The sequence below is a fragment of the Eptesicus fuscus genome, chromosome 13 (assembly GCF_027574615.1).
Source record: "Eptesicus fuscus isolate TK198812 chromosome 13, DD_ASM_mEF_20220401, whole genome shotgun sequence".
In the NCBI taxonomy this organism is placed as follows: domain Eukaryota; kingdom Metazoa; phylum Chordata; class Mammalia; order Chiroptera; family Vespertilionidae; genus Eptesicus; species Eptesicus fuscus.
The window spans coordinates 64226622-64251994 of NC_072485.1; the positions used below are offsets into that span (position 1 = coordinate 64226622).

At 40.4% G+C, this 25373-nt stretch overlaps 1 protein-coding gene across 2 annotated transcripts; it reads right to left on the minus strand.

The window, feature by feature from the left end:
* Positions 1 to 3490: 3490 nt before the first annotated feature.
* Positions 3491 to 19260, minus strand: LOC103292764 (membrane-spanning 4-domains subfamily A member 3). Of its 2 annotated transcripts, none has more exons than XM_054725198.1 (7): positions 19127 to 19260; positions 13943 to 14100; positions 13170 to 13307; positions 10319 to 10375; positions 6455 to 6613; positions 4866 to 4967; positions 3491 to 3929 (listed from the first exon to the last, which is right to left on the minus strand). In XM_054725198.1, the coding sequence occupies exons 2-7, from the start codon at positions 14084 to 14086 to the stop codon at positions 3909 to 3911; spliced, it is 621 nt and encodes a 206-aa protein (XP_054581173.1). In that variant the 5' UTR covers positions 14087 to 14100; positions 19127 to 19260; the 3' UTR covers positions 3491 to 3908. The 2 variants fall into 2 exon arrangements, with proteins under 2 accessions (XP_054581173.1, XP_054581172.1); XM_054725197.1 differs by having other exon boundaries at positions 3491 to 4353.
* Between the last annotated feature and the right edge of the window lie 6113 nt (positions 19261 to 25373).

Below are 25373 nucleotides of genomic sequence, written 5' to 3' on the forward strand. Positions count from 1 at the left end.
ACACCAGCACAAGATGCCGGCACCCACAGCAGGGGCAGGGTCGGCCACTCCGTGCGCCTGCCGCCAGAGTTCCCTCAGCCCTGCCGGGGGCCTCAGGTCCTCCTGCACCCCCCATTGACTGAGGCTCAGGCAAGCAGGGCCAACCAAGGTGCAGGCAAGCCTCGGATGGCAGCTGCCCAGCCGCCCAGGGCCAGCCCAAGGCATAGGAACCAGGGCTGGCTGAGGCTTGTGCTGCCAGCAGTGGCAGCAGCAGAGGTGTGATGGGGGCATCACCTTCCCCTGATTGCCAGGTCACCTCCTGCCCCTGAGAGCTCCCAGACTGTAAGAAGGGGCAGGCTGGGTTAAGGGACACCTCCCCCCACTCCAGTGCATGAATTTTCATGCACCAGGCCTCTAGTTAAGAAATAAACATCATTCAATTATACACTCATCCAAAAAGGACTTATTGAAGCATGTCAACTACTGCTGGTATCACTGAGCATGCAGAGATGAGTACCGTGGTCCCCGTTCCTTGTCCAGCTCACAGCAGAGTAGGACGGACAAATGAGATATTAATGATATAATACATCAGAGGCTGCTAATCATAGCCTCAGGAGATTCCTTTCCTCTCCCTCAGTGAAATTACACCGCCTCTGCTGGAAAAGACCTGAAGAAATGCCTGTTTATGGTATTTTCTGGGAGTATATAATAGTTCATTATGTGTGCAGCAAATAATCAGAAATGAGACTTGAGATTTAGACAGGAAACAGATGGAGGTTGGTCTTCAGTGTCTGGACATGATGCTATTTTGTAAGAAATTTCAATAGAACCTTGAAAAATGCAAACCTCCAAATTACTTCATATACCAATTTCCACCAGCATCTTCTTCCTACACTTTCTGAGATGTGTATAATCTTCTGCGCCCACACTACAGGTCCTTATGCCCATGCTCCGTCATCTTTCCCAGTAGAGAACATTGAAACGTATGATAAAATCATTTTTGTTTTTTGGTGGGGGCAAATTTATCAAGATGAGTTTTGATCACATGACTGCCTGAAAGGAAGAGATAATTGAGCTAACATTTCTTCCCCACCACATAATTTCCTCCTTCTGACAATACATTAGCACATGCTTTTTGTCCACTCTCCATCTGGCTTCCTCTTTGACAAGCAACGGTTCTTTTCTCACTTACACACTAGATTTATTTCCCCAAACACAAAAGAAATTTGCTTTCAGATCACATCTGAAAAATTGTTTTCTCAAACTGAATGTTCAAATTATTTAAAATAAATATGCATGAATTTGCATGTTACACATTGAAAGTGTGCTATCTCTTCTGATACTCTCAAGGGTCTCTCTCTCTCTCTCTCTCTCTCTCTCTCTCTCTCTCTCTCTCTCTCTCTCTGAGCCAAGTATGGGTTCCATAAATATGGTCAAGATGCCAAAGTTAAGAGAGAGGCTGAGACTGATATCAACCTCCTAATGTTCCACAGAATTTACAAAATATTGTTCACAGAACAAGAGAGGTGGTCTTAAAAGGCCTAGCACTGAGTCCAAACTTGAAGAGAATACCTTTGTTTCTTCATTTATATGACCTCAGAAATGCAAAGAGAAAGATTTATGCAGACTACCCAGGTGTTTAATATCACTCTCTGTTATGTGCCAAACTCCTAACACAACACATGGCACATAGTAGGCACTCCCTAAATCAGTGGTTCTCAACCTTCCTAATGCCATGACCCTTTAATACAGTTCCTCATGTTGTGGTGAGAAAAGCATAAAACTATTTTCGTTGATACTTCATAACTGTAATTTTGCTACTGTTATGAATCGTAATGTAAATATCTGTGTTTTTTTCTCACTTACACACTAGATTTATTCCCTGACAGCGGTTCTCAACCTGTGGGTCGTGACCCCTTTCACAGGGGTCACCTAAGACCATCGGAAAACACAGATATTTATATTATGATTCATAATATTAGCAAAATTACAGTTATGAAGTAGCAACGAAAATAGTTTTATGGTTGGGGGCCACCACAACATGAGGAACTGTATTAAAGGGTCGCAGCATTAGGAAGGTTGAGAACCACTGCCCTAAATGATTGTTGAATGTACTAAAAAACAAATTTTATATATATATATATATATATATATATACCATATTTTTCGGCATATAAGATGACTGGACGTATAAGATTTTCCTGGGTTAAAAAGTCGTCTTATATGCCGGAAAATACGGTAGAGTCCAACATATCTAATCCATTATATCTAATCCCATCAATATAGTCCAATATACTGTATTTTCCAGCGTTTTTGTTTTTTGGTGGGGGCAAATTTATATATATATATACTGAGTAGCCAGATTATTATGACCACCCCATCAGTACTTCATTGGGCCACCTTTTGCCTTCAATACTGCGGCAATTCTTCTTGGCATTGACTCCACAAGATGTTGAAAGGTGATGCGAGGAATCTGACTCCATGCCTGATGAATAGCACTGTCCAGTTCTGTGAGATTTGATGGTTGTGGAACCAGCTGCCTGATACCTCTTTTAACTTCGTCCCACAAATGCTTAATTGGATTGAGATCTGGTGATTGTGGGGGTCACCTAAGCAAGGTAAAGTCTCCCTCATGTTCTTGGAACCACTCCTGCACAATACAAGCACCATGGCATGGTGCATTGTCTTGTTGGAAGAAGCCATCTCCATTGGGATATGCCATCAACATGATAGGATGAACTTGATCAGCAATGATACTTAGGTATGTTGTGCTATTCAGACATTGTTCCACATGAATTAAAGGGCCCAAATCATACCAGGAAAACATGCCCCAAACCATAACACTGCCCCCACCAGCTTTCATGCTATTTCCACGAAATTCTCACTCTGCCATCTGCATGATGCAACTGAAAACATAATTCATCGGACCACATGACTTTTTTCCAATGCTCGATTGTCCAATCCTTGTGTTCCTGTGCGAACGTTGGAGACGTTTTATCTTGGTAACTGCAGACACAAAGGTGTTTGAACAGGCCTTTGGCTTTCATATCCCATGCGATGCAGTGTATGGCTAATTTGCCTACAAACGTCAGGTGGTCATAATAATCTGGCCACTCAATATATATATATATATTCTGAAGAAGAGATGTAAGAATTAGTAGAGAGTATAGAAAGATCTTTGCACATATGGTAAACAAGGAGATAAAAGTAACTTGTGGGTATGAACTTATAGATATTGTGGATGATTCAGTTCAGTATCAAGAGAGGACAATTAATTTATAGGTCAGATATATAAATACTTCAGCAGTAGATTTATAAACCGGGAGCCAGATATATCAGGAGCTTTAACATCAAATTTCCACCTTGAAAAGAAGACCATTGAAGTCGTCAGAGAGTACTGGGGAGCCACAGTGGAATTGTGAGGCTTTGTGCCATCTTCCCTGCATACCTGACCAGGGTCCCAGAGCAACAAGATGAACAACAGCAAGACCATTGTCAAGGAGATGTGGTGCTATTTCCTGTTAGCTTTACTTTTATTTCACCCTCATAAAAACCATTGAAATAGTATTTGCTACTATTATACTTATTTTACAGATGAGGAAAAATAGGTCAGAGAGGTTAAGTACTGTGCTCAAATTAACACAGTATTAGAATTTGAACCCAGATCCATGTGACTTTAAAGCCCTTATTCTTTATTTCTCGGCTTTGCAGTTTCTCACCATGCTTTGAAGAATAAATGTTGACCTTGCTCTCAAAGTCCCCAATCTAAATCATGATTTCTGTGTCAGGGCACGTGGGAATGCATCTCAGGCACTGATAGAAATAAAATCTTCAGGCTTAACCCTCCCACCTTAAATGCAGTTCAAATTTGTCTTCAAGATGATGATGTGATTTTTTTCAATTGACAGTTTTTTCAATATTGATGTCAGCTAAAGTCTAGAAGCATTTTTCTGGAATAAAAAAAAACACACATCTGACTTATTTTTCTTCTCATTGGGTAGAAGGAAGTTGGATTTGAGAGAGAATACATGAGAAGGAGATTATTCTCCCTGCTCTCTTTAAACCTTATAAAGCAATGTTGTAGGTGGGGACAACTTTGAAGTGGTGATCATAGAAGTTACAAAGCCAAGTTTGCCTAAAGAGACATATTTGTCCATCTGTATCAAGACATACGAATGGCATTTATAGTTAAGACAGAAAAGATTGAGTCAAATGTCCACGTTTCTCATGGTTGGGTTTCATAGGCTCATGTTCTCTTGTCTCTTGGATGGAGCTCTAACTCATGGAAATGTGAGGTTGAATTTCCTTGTGCTCGGATTTACTTTAATAAGGATGCGCTCATGATTCCACAGAATTGGAAGGTAAGGAAATTGCCTGAAAAATAAAACAGCATCAATCTCCAGGAATAGGATCATCACCTGCCTCCCTTTCCTTCCAATTATCATCATGATCATCACTGATAAAACTCGTTCACTGATTACTACTCTGCTAAAGTATTATATACACAGTCCTTTCAACAAACATCAGAAATGAATGAAAATGTTTTAATTTTGCAGTTAAAATACCAAAAATCTAAAAGGAATTGGTGATTTTTCCTTGGTTTACAGCTAAAAAGTGATGCTATAAAAATAATAATTTAATTCTATCTGAATAAAAAATGTGTGTGCTTAGATATGAAATACACTGATTCCTCTTGCATTTTTACATTGGAATTCTTTTCTAATCTTCATTCCATCTCTAATATTCATACCATCAGTAACTCCAGGAATCCCACAAATCACTACTGCATAGAAATTTCTTTTCAACTTCAAGAGTCAGAAATGACCTCAAGCCCTAGAGGGAGGGTGGCAGACTATGGGAATTATTAATCATTTAAACAAACCTACCTCTCTTGAACTACAGCAGTTTGCTTTGCACCACAGGGCTGAGACAGAGATGGTTATGCATAATTCCAGCAAGGTAAGGATCAGCATTAGAGACACAAGGCCCTAGGGGATTTGATGCATCATATCAAACCCAGTAGAAACATTCAGAAGAAAAAAAATGTCAGCAGGAACCCAAACTACAACATTTCCCCTCCGATAAAATAGAACAAAGTAAACCATAAATTAGGTTTAGCACATAGCCACACATCAGCACTCTATACGAGACACAATATCAATCTGAAAATGTGGAAATATTTTTCCTGGAAAGAGAAAGACACTGTATTTCTGCATCAAGGTATGTGAAGTAGTCATGGGGGAGAAGAGGCTATAGAGGCAAAATTCTGACCCCGTAACTTACATCTCCCCATTGGAATAGCAGTAAACTAAGGAGGCCAGTAGGCAATTTTTAAAAATGGACAAAAGTAGCCCCTCCACCATTTTATCAGTAGAACTTCATGGAGGTTGAGACATTTACACTATTTCTAAAAACTAAAACACTAGCTAAAACATTAAACCAAAAATTTACTGGATTAGTGATCCTTCTCTTTTACTGAGGCACCTGAAAGAAGCAAATACAAAGTTCCTCTGGAGGAAAAATACCATAAAATTCATAGAAAAAATCAGATCCATATAAATATAAATTGATATCATGAAAAATATAATTAAGAAAATGAGGACACAAATTTCCATAGATAGCATCAGCAAACCAGAGGATTAGAAATGAGTCTGCAAATAATAGTTCATAAGTCATCATGGCGAAAATGGACAAATTAAAGGAATATATTAATTTCTAAGTTGACCTCAGAAGAGGGAGAGTACCTAAACATAAACAACAAATTATAATTTGGAAAAGTTATTGAAGTCCTTTTCCTTTGAAAATATCACACTCAAATAAATTCAAAAGTGAAGTCATCCAAAACTTCAATGAATCATTATTTGAAAGTCCCAGACCACAGAGGAACTTGTAAATCTTCCAAGTTAGTTTTAGGAAGCAAGATGTGAAATAACTTTTTTTTAAATTTAATCTCTCTGGGGATTTTAATAGCAGTAGTAGTAATGTTAATAAAAATATAATTCAATGTGGTAACACTATTTTAATTGCTTATCACATATTAACTTACTTGATCCTTGCACCAATCCTGTGAGATTAGTACTATTACTATCTTCATTTCAAAAATGAGAAAACTGTGCAGAGTGGTGGTTGCCAGAGGGAAGGGGGAAGAGGGAGAAGGGCGTCCTAATATGAGGTGACAGGAGAATATTTGACTTAGGGTGGTGGGCACATGGTGCAATATACAGATCTGGTAACATAGAAATCCACACATGAAACCTATACATTCATGTTGATTAATGTCACCCCAATTCATTTAATAAATAAAATTTTAAAAAGCAAAGATGAGGAAACTGAAACACAGAGAGGTTATTAAATTTGCCCTTCATTATAGAGCTAATACATGACAGAGCAAAGATTCAAATCAAGGCAGGATAGTAGCGTACATTTTAGATTGCTTGAAATATTTTATAATTAAATATAAATTTTTAAAACGTACGTTTGATGAGGCTCCCATATAAATGCATAAATCTGGTGACAGTGTAGACTGACAATTCTTGAACGACAGGCTGTTAAATGCTAAATTTATTGAGAGAAAAATAAACCCTAATAGTGCGATTGTAGCACTGGCAATGTTCATCCCAAAACTGTTTTGCATCTAAAAAGCAGTAAGAATTTCCAGTTAATATGAGTAGCACATAGTTCATTCTTTTGTCTACAATTCATATAAATAAATATCAATTGAACATTGTTTACACAACCAACAATATCCCAGATGCTGGGCAAACATCAGTGAACAAAGATCCCCACCCTCATGGGACTTACATTCTAGCAGCAGTAACAACAATAACAACAAAAACAATTAAGTAATCTAATAGGTAAATTACATAGTATTTTTCAAAGTAATTAAGTGCTGTGGGATAACAAAGTGGAGTAAGGAGGATGTGGAACCCAGAGAGAGGAGTGGAGGTTTGTGATATTAAAGAGGAATGCCACATGGGGAGAGGCATTAAAGAACTGAGGACAATTATGTGATACCTTAATCAATAAAGAAATTTTAAAAAAAAGAGCTGAGGGAGTGAAACTTGAGCATATTTGGAGGAATGTTCTTGCAATCAAAGAAATACTTGGTTTAAAGCCCTGAGGCCACCATGTTCCAGGTGTGTTCCAGGGAAGCCAGGTGGGCAAAGGGGATGGAAGAGATTGAACAACATAAACAATATCAGGAAATGAAGGTGGAGAGTGAACAGACAGCAGATCATATAGGATCCTTTAGGTCATGGATAAGACTTTGGTTCTTACTCTGAGAAAAATATAGAGACTTTAAGGGATTTTGAGTAAAGGGAAAACAATTAGATTTATATTTTAAAGGGAACATCAATGTCTTAAGTGAGACTAGTTTAGATAGGGCCAAGGAAAGAAGAATGGAACCTGATTAAGAGAGACAGTGGTAGAATGGATGAAGTGTTATCAGTAGAAAGATGAGCAAAGGTCAAATATAGCTTGATATAACTTGAATACAGAGCCAACAGGATTTTCTGAAAACTAGATTCAAGGTTGTCAAAGGGAAAAGAACTAGGGATAATTCTAAGGTTTTGGGCCTAGAAATCTGGAAGAATGAAGTTCCCATGTGCTGACATGAGGAAGACAGTGGATAAGGTTTTTGAAGAAAGATAGGAGTTGTCTTTAGAATTCTACGTGAAAGCAATTAGATATAGCTGTCTGATGCTCAGGAGAGGGATTTAGGCTGGCAATATTCATTTCAGGATTCTAGGCATATAGATGTCATTCCAAATCATGGGAATGAATGAGGTCGTCAAAGGAGTGAGTAGAGAAGGAGACAAAGAATTGGTCTCAGGAGTGCCCCAACATTAAAAGGTCAGAGAGAAGAAAAGGCACTAGGAAAGGAAATTGAAAGGGAGAGACTAAGAAAACAGGAGGAAAACCAGCCAACCAAGGTGTCCTGGAAGCCAAGTGAAGATATTACTGGAAGGAGTGAGCAACCAACTGCATGCTCAGTGCTGCTCATGGAGGAAGTTAGATGATGATTGAGAATTGGCCTTGCTGCTACCAGTGTAGAAGTCTTTAGTAATCTTACAGAGAGCAGTTACAGAGGTGGGGTAGGGAAGAAAATAAAGCCTATTGGAGTAGGTTTAGTTGAAACTAGGTAGATAGAAATCAGAGACAGAGTACAGATAATTCCTTTAAGGGGTTTAGCTACAAAAGGGAAAACAAAATGTGCCTATAGCTAACAGGAGAAAAGAAGGTCAAGATATTTTTTTTTTCTTTTGAGAGAAGTAACTGGATGCTTATAGAACATTAAGGAGAAGTAGCCATCTACAAAAGAGGGAGAGTGAATGGATCAGGAAAGCAGTGTAAATGGATAGATAATGTAGCGAGAAAACATAATGGACAGAGTCATCCTACCTAATAAAACAGTCATATGCAAATTGACCGCACCTTTGCTACGCCCAAGCCACGCCCACCAGCCAAGCCATGCCCACCAGCCAATCAGAGCGAATATGCAAATAAACCCCACCAAGATGGCGGTTAATTTGCATACATAGGCACCCTGAGCTGACCCCCTGCGACGGATTGCAGGGAGCTGGGGTCCGCTCGTGCACCCGGCCAAAAGCCCTCGGCGGAGGCTTTTGGCCTGGAGTTGGAGCGGACACCCAGCTCCCCGCTTTCGATGGATGGTGGGCGTGGCGGACACCCAGCTCCTCACTCTGATTGGATGGTGGGCGTGGTGAGTGGACCCCTGCCATCCAAAGTGGGGAGCTGGGTGTCTGCTCCAGCTCCAGGCCAAAAGCCTACGCCGAGGGCTTTTGGCCGGGTGCACGAGCGGACACCCAGCTCCCCTGCCATCAAAAGCCGGGAGCTGGGTGTCCGCTCCCAGCTCCCCTGCCATCGAAAGCGGGGAGCTGGGTGTTTGCTCCAGCACCAGGCCAAAAGCCCCCGCCAGAGGCTTTTGGCCTGGTGCACGAGCGAACCCCCTGCCATCGATTGCAGGGAGCTGGGGGTTTCTTCGGCCTGGTACACCAGCGGACCCCCTGTGATTGATCACCTGGGCAGGGAGCTTGGGGTCTGCTTTCGGCCTGGGCAGGAGCGGACCCCCTGCGATCAATTGCAGGGAGCTGGGGGTCTGCTCCTGCCCAAGAGGCTTTCAGTCTGGGCAGGCCTGGGCAGGGACTGAGCCGGTGATCAGAGGGAGCTGGAGAGGCCTGCTCAGGCCTAAAGCTTCGGCCAGAGGCTTTAGGCCTGGGCAGGGCCCAGCCCTCCATTGGTGTGAACTATAGAGGAAACACCTTTTCTGACTGCACATTGGCTAAGCTTCCTGTATGCCACTGGTAATATTCTTAGTAACTTGGGTAATAAGAATCCAAAAAGGTGATCTAGGGTTTTTCCACCACACTTCTGGAGAAAAAAATGAAGGTCCGCTGCTGGAAGGCTAAGAAATGTCATCCTGCCCTAGCCGGTTTGACTCAGTGGATAATGCCTCAGCCTGCAGACAGCAGGGTCTGGGTTTGATTCTGATCAAAGGCATGTACCTAGGTTGCAGGCTTCTCCCTGGCCAGGGCCCAGATCAGGGCTCATGCAGGAGGCAACCAATCAAAGTGTTTCTCTCTGTCTTTGCCTTTCTCTTCCACATTCTCTAAAAGTCAGTGGAAACATACCCTCAGGTGAGGATAAAAAATAAATAAAGAAATCCATATCCATCTTGAAAATGCCTAAAGAAAGTTGTCATTTTTTCTTGGTGAAGGTACTGGAGTCCGTGATGATGAAAACACCTTGGTGGCTGCGGTGACTGACAGTGGCTGCAGCAGTGGGGTGATGGGGCTGGTGCCTTCCCCTGACCAGCCCAGTTGCCTCCCACAAAGGGAGGCCAGACTGCGGCCTAGGTATGCTCCCTGTGGGGCGCGGGCCTAAGCCGTCAATAGGACATCCCCTGAGGGCTCCCAGTATGTGAGAGGGGGCAGGTTGGGCTGAGGGACCCCCGACCCCCAGTGCACGAATTTTGTGCACCAGGCCCCTAGTTGTTTAATAAGAATCAAATTTTTGGCTTTCACTTGTGGAATTAGTTATGGGAGAGTGTGTACTTAAAATAACAACACAAAAATCAAGAAGCTTTTTTTTTATGCTTTGGATTTATCAGATATTCATCATAACCATCTCAATGATTATATTCACAATCTATATGATTTTCTGATGCTCTACCATCTGAATGTCTTAAAAACGAATTTTCTTATGCATTAAAGAGACTTGGCATTTCAATTGGAGTTTCAACCTCTATTCTCTTATTATTAATGGATAACATTTCTACTCTTATGATCATAGAAAAAGAGGAAGAACTGCCACTTACCAACTTTCTTGTGGGTTTTCTCCCAGCTGCAACAGATATAGATCCTGAAATAATAAACTGTTTGAAAAGAGGAAATGAAGCAGATAAGAAAATATAAGTTGCCACAATTTTTTTCTTGGTCCTCCTTTTTTAATTCACATCCTAGAACATTATACTTGATGTTGTTTATCATAAATACAATTTTAAATTAGTTTAAATTTTGAGTAAAGTTATATTTTCATTTAATTTTATATCTGACTTTGTATAGGTTTATGTGGGTGGCATACTTTAAAAACATAATATATATTTAATGTAATATAATTATCTTTATGCTTATATGTATATTAAATGTAAATCATATTTATTCATATACACATGTATCCTATATAATAAAAGCCTAATATGCTAAGTGTTGGGTTGACTGGTAGGTCATTCAACCAATCAAAGCATAATATGCTAATGATATGCTAAGGCCACTCAACTGCTCACTATGACATGCACTGACCACCAGAGGGCAATCGACTGGTCGACCAATCGCTATGATGTGCACTGACCACCAGGGGGCAGACACTCTGACTGGTAGGTTAGCTTGCTGCTGGGGTCCGGCCAATCAGGATTGAGTGAGATGGGCCAGACACACCCTGGAGCCCTCCCGCAGTCCCTCCCCAGCTGGCCAACTTCCCGCGCATCCCTCCTGGCCTTGATGGTTCACCGGTGGGGTCCCTTGGCCTGGCCTGTGACCTCTCACAATCTGGGACCCCTGGGGGGATGTTGGAGAGCCGATTTTGGCCCAATCCCACAGGCCAGGCAGAGGGACCCCACTGATGCACAAATTCGTACATTGGGCCTCTAGTATATAATATCAGCCTGACATTTTTATCTAAGCTTCAGAAAAGGGTTTGACTTATTGGACTAGATGTTCTTAAAGATGTTCTTAAATCTATTGGACTAGTGTCTACATCAATATATACACTATTTTTAAAGATTATTTTGATATACTATTGTTTCCATTACTTTAATTTTGATCAATTGAATTCTCTACCTGTTCATGGTTTTCTCAAAACCTCAGTCTGTCTTTTTAGCTCATCAATTTTCACAACCATTTACCAATGGTTTACCACTCCTATGGTTTGAGGGAAAACTTGAAGAGCAAAGGCTTGCTATATAAAAATTCAACTATTGAATTCTGGCTGAACATGAAGGAGTAGGCTTTGGATTTTATTTTAAATAACAAAAAGGTTATCACAGGAACCTCCTGAGTCACCCTAGCTTTATGGTTAAGAGCAAGGCTCTGTGTTCTGATCTCATCTTCAGCTCATTTTCATTCTGTAACCTTACACAAATATCAAACCCTTCTTTGCCTCAGTTTCTTTTTCAGTAAAATAGAGAAGTACATATCCCCATGTTAATATTACTTGCCTTATAGCTGCAAGAAAATAAAGTGAAATAATACAGAGTCAGGGCTTAGATAAGTGTTAAGCATGTAAAAAGCATTCAAATTATTATCAATAGCTAAGTCTTTTATATACATTTTTCCATTCAACAGTGACCAAAGAGAAGGGCCTCATATTATTTCTACCAATGTAGTGAAGAAACTGATGGGTGAGAGTTCAAATATTTTTTCCAAAGTTACCGAGTCAATAAGGATGATTAAGAAAAAGATGAGCAAATAGAAGGAATCACACAGTCCATATTTAGCAGGTCATGTACACAGAGGGGTGTGGAGGGAGACGAGGATTTAGTTAAAGGTGAAGCCATATATGAAGGGTACTGGACCTTAGAGTTTGCTCTGTGGATGGTATAGAGCCAGAGAGAAGCTTCCAGCAATGGGAAACCAATGGTCAGATTTGAACCTTAGTGTTGAGGATGCTAAAAGAGTGAAACTCTGGATCCCCAACTATAAATAATTAAAGATTTTATTATTCTTTATTCTACAATATGGACATTTTCCATTTAGGTAGTCAGGAATCATTATGCAGAGCAAATGTGTACCCTGAGTTTTCTAGAAAAATTCAGATTCTAATTTTTCCACCAAAACGATGATATTAACTATTTTTAAAATTTTCAGAAATATTAAATCAAAATTACATGTTTTGGACTATATCCAGAAGCAGCATGTAATCTTTTATCAGAATATGAGATCTGATTTTGTTCAAGACATTTTGGCTAAATTATGAGCAATTTATTTTAAAGGAGATCTGAAGTTGAGTGGTTTTGAAAAATAAAACACGAATAAATTAGAGCCCAAGAATTGTAAATTTCTTTCCTCTTCATTTGCCAATTACATGTTCTGTTCACTATTTTCAACTAAATATTCCCATCTTCATGGTAGCATCTTTGTTTTCATGTTTAATCCAAGACCAAATAGAGAAATTCTCAAAGTTTTAGCAGCAGAATAAATAAGCAAAACAAACAAAAATTTACCCAAAAAAAAAACCCAAAAAAATCCATCAGGTAGATGATCAAATTATAAAGTTGAATAAATAAATTTTTTAAATCACCTAGATTTTAAAAAATCACCTAGCCTATTTTTACGATTACATTTTTACCTAAGTAGGGACTACTCTTCTGATTTTCAGACAGTAATCAGCAGGCAATTCTCTTCTCTCCCAAACTAGGACTCTCTTGGCTGTACCACAAGGCAATTCACCAATACTCATTTTTTCATTTAATTTCATACCAGTCAATGTGATTTCTTTTCATCAGAAAGTAGGGTGCTTTGTTTTTAAAACTAGTTTTTGTCAAGAATTAAAAATCAAACCCACATAATGTAACCTTCAAATTACCTAAGAACAATACTTTAATAATCAAACACATTTCTAGCAGTGGTATCTAAGAAATGATTTATGGTTAAAGGTATTTGAATACTCACAAATACAGCGCCCCATAGCGGGTAGCCTGTGTAAAAGGTAAAAAAAAAGAAGTGCCTGAAGAGATGGGATAAGTTTTGTAAAGAACCCAGAAAAACACCCAGAGCTAGAATTATCACTCCATTCAGGATCTGGATGACCTGTAAGAAGAAGAATCATAATGGTCATATATTAGTGTACACTGAGAAGAGACCATTTACATTTTCCTCAGAAAGGAGACATCAGTGCTTGAAATGGTTAGAGTCAAGCCTAAATTAATTGGGCAAGAGCTTACCCTGGGAGGTTTTTGTTCCTTCCTGTTCCTACCAATTCTGGTGGCAACCCTTCATCTTCAACTCTCCCCCTACTTCTGTTCACTCTCACAAAAGTAGCACAAGAGTAAAGGAGATGTGGCTGATAACATAAATTACTCAAACTACCTTCCCAGCATGCTTTGGAGCCATAATATGATGAAAACAGACAGGAAAGCAATATGAATGTTTTCATCATATTATTTCACCATAATATGATGAAAACATTCTACTCAATCTTTCCCCCAACCCAACTTTCAAATTTAAAGTACAGAATATGAGTTCATAGAGCTGGGCCTCCTGATTGGAGTCCACTGTCCAATGTTGATAGAATAGTTCCTACCACAAGAATATGCCTAGGCATTTCTACTCCCAGGTCTAAAATGTACGGTAACTCAGCAATTCCTCAAGGACATAAATAAAGTTTTCCACATGTAAGTTCTCTTTCATCATAATCCAATTTTTTAAAAATAAGGCTGACTTACCCCAAGGGCTTGTAGTTGACCTTTCTGGCAATTTTGTGATATCTCAGTGGACTGGTAGACAGAATTATTCTCCAACTCTGGTTCCACCGGGCTTCCTGCTGAGGCTGTCCCCAGCTCTGCCTTACCAACTTCTTGAGAGGCCATGGGGTTGTTGATGGCTGTTAACAGGAAAAAAAAATCCAAAAGCTTGATTTATTTTCCCTTTTACCACTAGCTAATAATATTTTTGAATGAATGGCAGAGTTCAATTCTGTCCATACATCAAAACTATTTTGATTTCTCCCTTCAAATCAATCCTGGACAACTATACTTTTGTTTTTATTGATCAGTAATCTCTTATGTGAGGAAGGTAGGTTTAGTAATGTTCTAGTACTAATAATAGGTATAATTTATTGAGTAGTTACTTCTATGTGCCAGGCACTATCTACTTGCTGTGAATGTGTTAACATACAAGGTGGGGTAAAAAGTAGGTTTACAGTAGTTCATGTAGAAAAATAATACTAAAAATATTTTTAAATAATTAATAAGTAATAATACAAGACTAATCTCTGTGTTTTGAGTACTGACAATGTTACAGAAAACCGGAGAAGAACCAAGCAATACTTAGAGAGATGGAGTTACATTTATTAAGCGCAGGTCCAGAGGAAAATGTCTCTCAAATTCTGGGCCCCAACATGGAGGCATTTTCCCTATTTATATGTTTTTACCTTCTTTGTCTCCCAAATATGGGGTGTTTCCGGCCCCCTTTGCAAGTTCTTAAAGAGCCCCTATGTGCTGGGGCCTTGAGTCCTCAACCAAAGGCTTGGCCTAGTGCCAGCACTGATAATTTCATCCGGGGAAGGTTTAATGGCCTCTCTGAAGTGGGAGTAGTCTTATTTTCCTTATTATTTAAGCAAACAAGCATTTACAGAAGCCAAAGTAGCAGGGTTAAAATTTCAAACAGCAGTTTTTATATAAGATGGATGCTTCAACAACCGGAAACCTAGTTTTGCCCCATCTTGTATTTAATACTCCCAAAATTCTTTGTTGAATATTATCATTCCCATTTTAAAGATGAGAAAATTGAGGCATAGAGAGGTTGAGCAAATCATCCAAACTTATTTGGCTCATAAGTGAGCACAAATCCTCGCAGAAAGATTTTACTTTAAAAAATGTAATGTTTTAACTCTGAGACCATGTGGATTCTAGCAAGAGAGGAATCAACAGGACTACTCCAGCCATGAAGACAGAAGAGAAGCAGTCCAGAGACGGAAGACACTGATGTGGCCTTCCCATACTAGCAGTTAGCAGCTGTGCATCACTGCAGATTGCCCAGGACCAAACCAGACAGAGTCAGACCTGCATTACCACCATTTGTCCACCATCCAGAACTGAAAAGTCAGTGCTGACATGTACACATAAGGAACTGTTGGACATTGAAATTGGGTCTCAAAAGAACTGTTGGCCCAGAAAGAAACTCACTACAGACCGATTCATTTGCCTGTCACCATAACCATTATTGCTTGTCTCATTTTCGGTTCTTATAAGTGTATTTCTAATAGCACATGATCTCACTCATCTAGGGGAAATAATGAACAATATAGACTGATGAACAAGAACAGACCCAGAAACAAGGAGGCATGGATCAGACTGTCGGGCCTCGGGGGGAGGGTAGGGAAGGGTGGGGGTAAGGGGGAGATCAACCAAAGGACTTGTGTGCAGGCATATGAGCCTAACCAGCGGTTAAGGACAACAGGGGGGTGGGGGCATGTGTGGGGAGGGGGATGGCATGGGAATGGGGGGACGAGGACAAATATATGATACCTTAATCAATAAAGAAATTTACTTTAAAAAATGTAACGTTTTATTTTTAAAATCATATTAAATAGTACTATATGAAAGATATCTTTCTGGTTAGCAAAGAGTTTAAACATTATGGAAGAGCCAAGTTCAAATCCAAATTTGGCCACTTACTAGTTGTATGATCCAGTAATGGGAACTTGGTTTTCATGTCCATAAAATGAAAATAATTTTATTTCATATTAACATTGCAAAGGGCAACTTTGATTATGTATAAAGTCCCCAACCTAATAAAGTTGATAAATGTTGACTTTTAACTAATACTCTTGTCTTGTGTCAGAAAGGACTTAATGTATTATATATAAGAGACACCAAACAACCACCTTAATCATTGCAGGTAAAAAAATATGTATCACTAAAATATACACAGTATGTTCACTTAATCTTGAAGAATATAACTTTCCAATATGTACTGTTCGCCAAGACAAAATAAGTTACAAAGTGCTTTTACCACTTATGAGGTGGATTGTATAAGATTAACCATGGATCCATTAAGCATTGATGAATTCTGCCAAAACTATTGACTTTGAATTTATAATAATATATTTACTTTCTCCTTTTTTAAAAAAACTGGAAATTTATATGGCAGGTCCAGTTTTCTAATAACTTTACTCATTTTTGTCAAAATAAATCCATGACACTTCCTTTCAGGATAATGCTTACCTTTCTAGTTCGTTATTCTAGGGGGTACATGTCATGCTTATTCAATAATTAAGAAACTAAGGTGAAGGTCAGAACACATTTCAACTTTATCATATTGGTAATTGCTATTTTACCTCTCATAAAAGTTTCCTATCTATACTGATTTTTTTATGCTAGCATTAAGGCACATGTTCTATTTAAACACTGATAAATGTAAAATAACAAGAAGCCCTCACTGCCCATGCTCAATACTGTCCCTGGAACTCAAGAACAAGGGAAGATCAAAAAAGTTTACAACAAATTCTATTTTAATAAAAGCTTAATGTATTCTGCACAATATGCATAATAATAAGAATGACCAAAAGTAGAAAATCTCTAAATTCTTCTCCCATCTATGTTCAACATTACCTTGCAAAGACCAGGCTTAAACTTTGGTATCTGTTGGGAAACAGGTGTATATTTTAGATAAAATATCTAATATGCGATAATGTATGCAATGTACAGAGCATTGGTCCTTCTTGACCTGATAGTTGATTGACTGTTTCTTCAGCTTCATTCCTCACCCCTCCTGATCTCAAAGCTCAATCCAGCCCTTTTTTTTCTTTCAGCCCTCCCAAAGGTCAACCTCTCAAAAGTCTTGAACCTTTCTCAGTACTGTTCCCCTCCCCCTGAAACACATTTCCCCCTAAGCTCCATCTAGATCATTTCTGCTCTTTTTCCAGACTGAATCTCAGTCCACATGTCATACTTTAATGGATGTTACTCTGAATTCCCTCTCCTTCCCTTCTTATTTTACTTACCACTCTGAGCCTTGATTGACTGGATACTTATCTGTATCTCCCTGATTTCTCATCATTGTAACTCCAGTGCCTAACTCAGTGTCTGTCATATGGTGGGCACTCAGCTAATACATGTCTAATAAATGAATGAATGTTTGGTCTCCATGACTTATAATGACAGACACATTTGCAAGGTTTGGAGTGTCTTATACAGAGAAACTCCAGAGCAGTTCTAGAGGGAGGAAAATTATTCTAACCACATAACTTGATTTTGTCAACATTAGAAATATTCAAACCTGTGAAGAATTTTTGTGAGTTTATTTGAGCCAAGCTGTCGACAGTTGCCAGGAAGCAAAATCTCAATGGATTGAGATAATGCTCCAGAGAAAGGCAGTTTTGCACCTTATTTTATACATTACAATCAAAAGAGCAGACACAAGTAGTTTACAATGAAATCCATTGGCGATAGATTAGGGAGGTGGGAGAAAGCAAAGTGGAGAAACCTCTGGGGTTGGATGAAAAGTAAGATGTTAGAAACGTATTTTTACATAAATGGGTTCAACACAGTTAACAGTCAATGATTAACTCACTAACAATGAGGGGATTTGTGGTCTCTGCAGAGCCGTGCCTGTGCTTCAAGGGGCCCAGAAAAAGGGAAATAGGGAAATTACTTAGACATTACAACGATATATTATCAGAGATGCAAAAAGAAAATAGAAAGGCTCAGTTAAGATAAAGATTGACCTTTGTCAGGGAAGATGCTGGCCTAGGACATGACTACCCACCATAAACTGCTTTTATTTAAAAAGTTTTAATTTCAGACCATCCTTTGTGGTTATTGTTGATCCTCACCTGAGGATATTTTTTTCATTGATTTTTAGAAAGAGTGAAAGAGAGGGCAAGACAGAGAGAAACATCAATGTGAGAGAAACACATTGATTGGTTGCCTCCTGCATGAGCCCTGATCAGGGCCTGGCCCAGAGAGGAGCGTGCAACCGAAGTGCATGCCCTTGACTGGAATAAAACCCGGGACCCTTTGGTCTGCAGGACGACACTCTATCCACTGAGCCAAACCAGCTAGGGCCTTTGTGGTTATTTCCGGTCTCTGCGTTTGCAAGGCCACCACGCAGGCCTCCCCTGAGCTTGTCACGTTTAGTATGTGGCCCCTTTTCATCCACAACTTTTAAAAATAACTATGAATATCAGGGAGAATTTTCAGCCTTCAGGTAAAATTAACTACGCTCTCTACTATGGTCAATTTAGCTTTTTCTTAATAGAGGAAATGTTGATTTTTTTTTTTTCTAAGAACCAACCAGTTAAGTTCACTCATCTAGCTTTCAGTGTGTTCTAAATGTTCTTATGTTAACTGGTTTCATTCTTACAACATCTATATGAAAAGGTGATACTGTTATGATCTTTGCCATCTTACAGGTGAGGAAGCTGAGCATCAAATGTGTTAAGTAACTTGCCCAAGGCCACGCAGCCAGCAATTTGAGGAGGTAGGGATCAGAACCTGGCTGCCTCTGGAGTATTATTACCTTATACTGTTCCTTGGAGTTTATGCAGAAACTCACTGACCAAATTCCTTACCTCAAGTGTGTCCAGACTGCCCTCACTGCCAGAGTTAGCAGCCAAATTTGGGTGCAACCACTTGGATTTAATATATCTAAGGGGTATACGCCTGCTTGTATGGTGTCCATGCCCACATTTTCCAAATAAATAACTATATAACTATATCTAACAATTTTTAGCATGGCACCAGAGTAACAGTCAAATTTTAAGGAGAAACCCATCCTTAGAGCTCAACTTTCCAAATCTCTACATAGCAAGCAAGCAGAAAACTTTGCAGACATCCTCAGTGGCCCACTGGGTGACACCTTTAACAGACAAGAAAGACAGTGGAGCGGGACTCTACAGGGTTTACCTTGGAGGCTTCAGGCCTTGATAGACTTCTTTCCTCTCAAGCTCATCTTGCTGTGAGTAGGAGACACTGTAGACACTCAGTAACTACCCTTCCAGTGTCTTTTTCCAGAAAGCAGTGGCCTCCTCTAACTCAGGCTTAATGGATCTTTGCCTTAAGCAACACTTAGAGGAGGCAGTGAAAATGTTTTGTTGGGAAACTGAAGAATGTGCTAACCACATCCGTGGGTGGCCCTCGGATTTCACTGTGCTTCCTGGAGGCATAGTGTTGGTTAGGAAAGTGGCACCAGGAATAACTATCTCTGACTTTGAGATTATTGTTGGAACAAGAAATACAAGAGAGAAAAAATGCAAGCAGAAAATATGGGTAGAGGAGTAGGAAGGGGCAGGGGCTGGAGGAAGAACAGTTAGAGCCATTGCGTGGAATACTAAAGAAGGGAAAAAAGAATGTGTCTTAAGAGAAAGAAAGAAATGAGGAAGTGAAAAAAAGTACTCCTTTGAGCACAGTTGTTTTAAATTTAGAACTGCAGCAAGAGCTGTGTGAGGAAGTTACTTAAACTCTAAGACTTCAGTTAACCTCTAAGGCTTCAGTTATCTCCTTTGTAAATTTAAGCTCATAGTATCCACCTTAGAGAATAGTTACTCAGGGACAGAATGGATGTCAAGGCCATAGCAACTAAGATCTTTACATTAATAGAATGCATAACTCTTTGGGTTATTAGGATTAAATAAGTTGTCACAGTACACTGGTAGTATCACCTGACATACATTTTAAGCCTTTCTATTATTTGTGTCTTAACTGCCAAAGGATAGTCCTGTTATGACAATGATTGAATTCTTTGTTTAACAAGTAAACAACCAAATACAACATTTTATTGAAAATGATAAGTTAGAAGCACTTTAAATTTTAAAAACTTAATGAAAAATATCTTAGCAAAATCTGTTTCCGGAAGGATGTAGCACCCAAAATGTACATTTCATTAAGCAATTGAATATAAGCAGCCTCCCCAAAGTCAAAGTGATTTCTTGGTGTATTGCTAGGTAGACTCCCTCTTTAGTGAAAAAGAAGACAGCATACACAGCTGATGGTGGGTAATCAGGTAATGAATTGCTCTTAAGTGGCAGGACAATGCCATACTTAAAGGCCTCAATCATTAATCATTTCAAGTGTGGAAGAATCATATGGGGGAGAAAGGAAAACATGGCATCAAATTTCCATTAAGGGCGTGGTCTTTAAATTCTAGAATAGAAATTAAATTTCTTCTGCAATAATTACTCAAATATGATGGACATTATTTTTAGGACTCTACTGATTAATTAGAAGAGCACACACAAGTTAAAGCATCTTCACAGAAAAGGACTTGGTCTCTCCCGGGAGTTAGTATATTACATTTAAATTCTGCACAAATTTTAGTCTCTGGCACATTTACTAAAAATATATATTTAGAATAGTTTTCAGAGGTTCAGATCAAATAGAACAAACTATTGTCATTGAGGATATATTGCTGAATTTACTACATAGAACAGAAAATAAAACTTAAGTGGGTAATATGGAATACCTAATAGTTAACATTAAATTAATAAGCCATACCCTTAATGAATAATAGTATCTAAAAATACACCTTCACTAAATCAGGACCTTCACTGAATTAGGGTTTTTTAGGAATCAGGTACCTAGGTAAAAATGCATACCAATTATTTATTTATACAGAAAGAAAAACATAATTTTTCAACAAAATCATGATGTCAATTTCAAGTTTTTATTTTTCCTTTAGGAGGAAGTCAGTTTAATTAGAACTTAATAATCCTAACTCTTCTGGCGTTGTCTTAAAGTCAGCCCTGAAGGGACAGGGATTCAACTTTATTTCATCTGAGGAAACTGGTATAAACCGCAATGATTTCCTAAAGAAGAGAAAAGCAGAAATCAGATAAAGTTGACATACTTAGTACCAGGTCTTTCTAAGTCTAAACTTGGAGCCAAGTTATTTTTAGCACTTTTGAACACTATGTTCATTTTCAGTTTGGTGTTGTAGGAGTACAGAGCAGTGCCTGGACCTTCTGGATAAAGATGATTTATAATGCTTGAGTTAGCGGAGTACCACAGTGCCCAGACTTAGACAAATGGCAACTAAAAGCTGTCAAAAGCTTAATCTGACCTATTATTGGGTGGCAAGAGAGATGTATAGTGTGTGTGTGTGTGGGGGGAGAGGAGGGAGTGCATGTTTCTGTTTACATACAGCAGTAAAATTCATGCACCGAAAATCTAATCATATTCCTTTGTTGGTCTAGTCTTCATGTCTTCATTTTTTTCTAAAGAAGATAAGTTACAACCAACATAATAATTACTATCAAAATGGGGATGCTTTAGTCATCAGTATTATTCTGGTGACCTATACAGAGTCAACAGCAAGAACTAAAGGCTCAGTGCATGGATTCGTGCACTGGTGGGGGGCATGGCCTGCAGGGATTGGCTGGCTATGGGAGAGCCACTCATCCTGGTCAGCCAAGCAGCTATGGACCTGCCGTCTGAGTGGCTGCTGAATGAGGAAATTAGTATGAGCTGGTATTTTGGGGTAATGTCTTGGGTAAAGGTATGTTCTGTGTCCTGGAGGAACCTGGTGGAAGCTTTGCACCCCAAAGCCACTCAGTGAATGTCCTTGATATGTGATGCCAGGTCAGTGACACACCAACGGGGATGTTCAGGGAAGCTGTGCTCCAGGATCCTCAGCCATCAGGACAGCCTCCCCCGGGGGGTCCACAGTCATGTCCCCTCTTGCCATTCGCCTATGCCAGCTCTGCATGCCCTTTCTAGAACACACTTTAGAGGACCTGCATCAGGTGGTGGGGTCAGGCCAGGGTCTGGATTGTCTCAGGTATTTGATAGGTGCAAAGACTTGGCCTCACCCTGGGCCTGCTAGTGGCTGCTCCCGCAGCAGGAGCAGCTGTTCATCCTGGTCAACAGAGCGGCACTCCCACTGAGGGAACACACTGAACACCAGGGGCAGCTCCTGCATTGAGCGTCTGCCACCTGGTGGGTCAGTGCGCATCATAGTGACTGGTCAACGGGTTGTTCTAGTCATTCTGCCATTTGGTCACTGGCTTTTATATATATATAGATGAAAATGTGTATGTGTGTGGGTGTGTATCACTAAATCCCTCAGCCTTTTTTTGCCCTATGAAAGTAAGTTAAAGGAAAGATCAAGGGTATTCAACAATGTGTATGTGCTTAATGCCACTAAACTATACACTTAAGATAAAATTTACCATTTTAGCCATTCTTATGTATATTTTACCACAATAAAAAATAAAACATCAATTCTCCCCCTTTCTGCCCCCTCCCAGTAGTGCTCTGATCAAGCTAAAAGATATTGCACACTAGCTCTGAACTCTGAATTATTTTTTGGTGTCAACTAATTGTGTGTGTTAAATTTTTTGTGCCAACTAATTGTGTGTGTTTTCTTAAAGAAGATATTTTTTGCCATTAATTGAGGAAAGTGAGGAGTGGGGAGAGAAAGAGGCATCAATGTCAGAGAGAGTCCTCAATTGGTTGTCTCCCACACATGCCCCAACCAGGGCCAGGAATAGAGCCTGCAACCGAGGTATCAAACCCATGACCCTTCAGTCCTCTGGCTGACACACTAATCACAGAGCCAAATCAGCCTGTCTATCTAATAGAGTAATATGCAAATTAACCATCACTCTGTGACAAAAATGGCGGCCCCCATAGCCACAAGATGGCGACGCCCAGTACCCTCAGCCCCGCTGCTGGAGTACAGACCCCTGCAATCGATCGCAGAGAGCTGGGGGTTGCTTAGGCCTGGTGCAGGAGTGGACCCCCTGTGATCGATCACAGGGAGCTGGGTGTCCGCTCCGGCACCAGGCCGAAAGCCTCCGCCAGAAGCTTTCTGCCTGGTGCACGAGCGAACCCCCTGCGATTGATTGCAGGGAGCTGGGTGTCTGCTCTGGCCCCAGGCCGAAAGCCTCCAACCGAGGCTTTTGGCCTGCTGCCGGAGCAGACCCCCTGCAATCGATCGCAGGGAGCTGGGGGTTGCTTCGGCCTGGTGCATGAGCGAACCCCCTGCGATCGATGGCCTGGGCTGGGAGCTGGGGGTCTGCTTTTGGCCTGGGCAGGAGCAGATCCCCTGCGATTGATTGCAAGGAGCTGGGGGTGTGCTCCTCTCCAAGAGGCTTTCGGTCTGGGCAGCCCTGGGTAGGGGCTGAGCCAGTGATCAGAGGGAGCTGGAGGGGCCTGTCCAGGCCTAAAGCTTCAGCCAGAGGCTTTAGGCCTGGGCAGGGCCCAGCCCTCCATTGGTGTGAACTATAGAGGAAACACCTTTTCTGACTGCACATTGGCTAAGCTTCCTGTATGCCACTGGTAATATTCTTAGTAACTTGGGTAATAAGAATCCAAAAAGGTGGTCTAGGGTTTTCCACCACACTTCTGGAGAAAAAAATGAAGGTCTGCTGCTGGAAGGCTAAGAAATGTCATATCCTGCCCTAGCTGGTTTGACTCAGTGGATAATGCCTCAGCCTGCAGACAGCAGGGTCTGGGTTCAAGTCTGATCAAGGGCATGTACCTAGGTTGCAGGCTCCTTCCTGGCTGGGGCCCAGATCAAGGCTCATGCAGGAGGCAACCAATCAAACAATCAAAGTGTTCCTCTCACTTTGATGTTTCTCTCTGTCTTTACCTTTCTATTCCACATTCTCTAAAAGTCAATGAAAACATATCCTCAGGTGAGGATAAAAAATAAAGAAAGAAATGCATATCCTATGAAAGACACATCTTGAAAATGCCTAAAGAAAGTCGTCATTTTTTCTTGGTGAAGGGACTGGAGTCCGTGATGATGAAAACACCTTGGTAGCTGCGGTGACTGGCAGTGGCTGCAGCAGCGGAGTGATGGGGCTGGTGCCTTCCCCTGATCAGACCGGTTGCCTCCCACTAAGGGAGGCCAGACTGCGGCTTAGGCCCACACCCCGTGGGGTGTGGGCCTAAGCCGTCAGTAGGACATCCCCTGAGGGCTCCCAGTATGTGAGAGGGGGCAGGTTGGGCTGAGGGACCCCTGACCCCCAGTGCATGAATTTCATGCACCAGGCCCCTAGTTTTTATTATTAAACAAGGATAGAATTTTCCTGTAGTTTTCAGGGGGTCATTCAAATTTATAACACTCAATGTAAATATTTCAGTAAGATGATCAAAGTGTCTCAGAATACCATTCCACTGGTCTCAAAGATCAATGTGGGGTCCTTTTCGAGTTCAATGTCTCAGTATCACAAAATTACAAGCAAAGTACATTTAAATATTAGACTGATAAACTCTGCCTTCCACAGATCTCTATGACTTAGTATTAATTGAAGATTGCTTTCTCTTTGTTTTTTAGCCATTTATTCTCCCAACATGGAATTGAGCCATGAAATGTATCAGAAAGAGTATAATGAATGAGGAAGCTTTGAAAGATAATATTGTGCTTGATTCTTCTACTTACTAAAGTGACTTTGTATATTTAATGACTCTGCCTTATAGTTCAGTTATTGTAAAATAACCTAGCTACACTGGATTGTGTATGTTTTGATTCTGAAATGAATATTAATTTTAAAATAAAAAAGTACAAGAGTATTCATTAAAGTATTTTTGTAAATGCTGATTTAGTGTTTGTTGGGAGTTAGTCCTATGGGTGAATCATCCTACCTAATAATAGACAAATATGCAAATTGACTGCACCTTCGCTACACCAAGCCATGCCCACCAGCCAAGCCACGCCCGCCAACCAATCATGACGAGTATACGAATTACCCCCAACAAAGATGGCGGCTAATTTGCATATCAAGACAGCGTAGAAAGAAGCCAAGAGCTGCAGAAGGGAGCAAAGCTGCGGAGAAGCAAGCAAGCTGGGGGGAGGAGAAGGAAGGAGCGGAGGCGGGGCCGGGGGAGAAGGGAGAAAAGCAGGCGGGCTGGCAGAGAAGGCGGGTGGGGGACAAGGGAGGAGAGCAGGCAGGCTGGTGGAGAAGGCGGGGCGGGGGACAAGGGAGGAGAGCAGGCAGGGTGGGTTAGAGTGCAGCAGGAAACCCTATTGCAGGATTTTTCCTGCAATGGGAACGCTAGTATATATATCTTTAACACAAAAAGACTACCCATCCAAGAGATTTGACCAGGTAAATGGAAGATATAAATCACCAATCACTTTCATAACTTAATTTGTTTGTAAACATCAACTTTCCAGATTGGTAAGGAGATTGGAATAAGAGTAGTTATA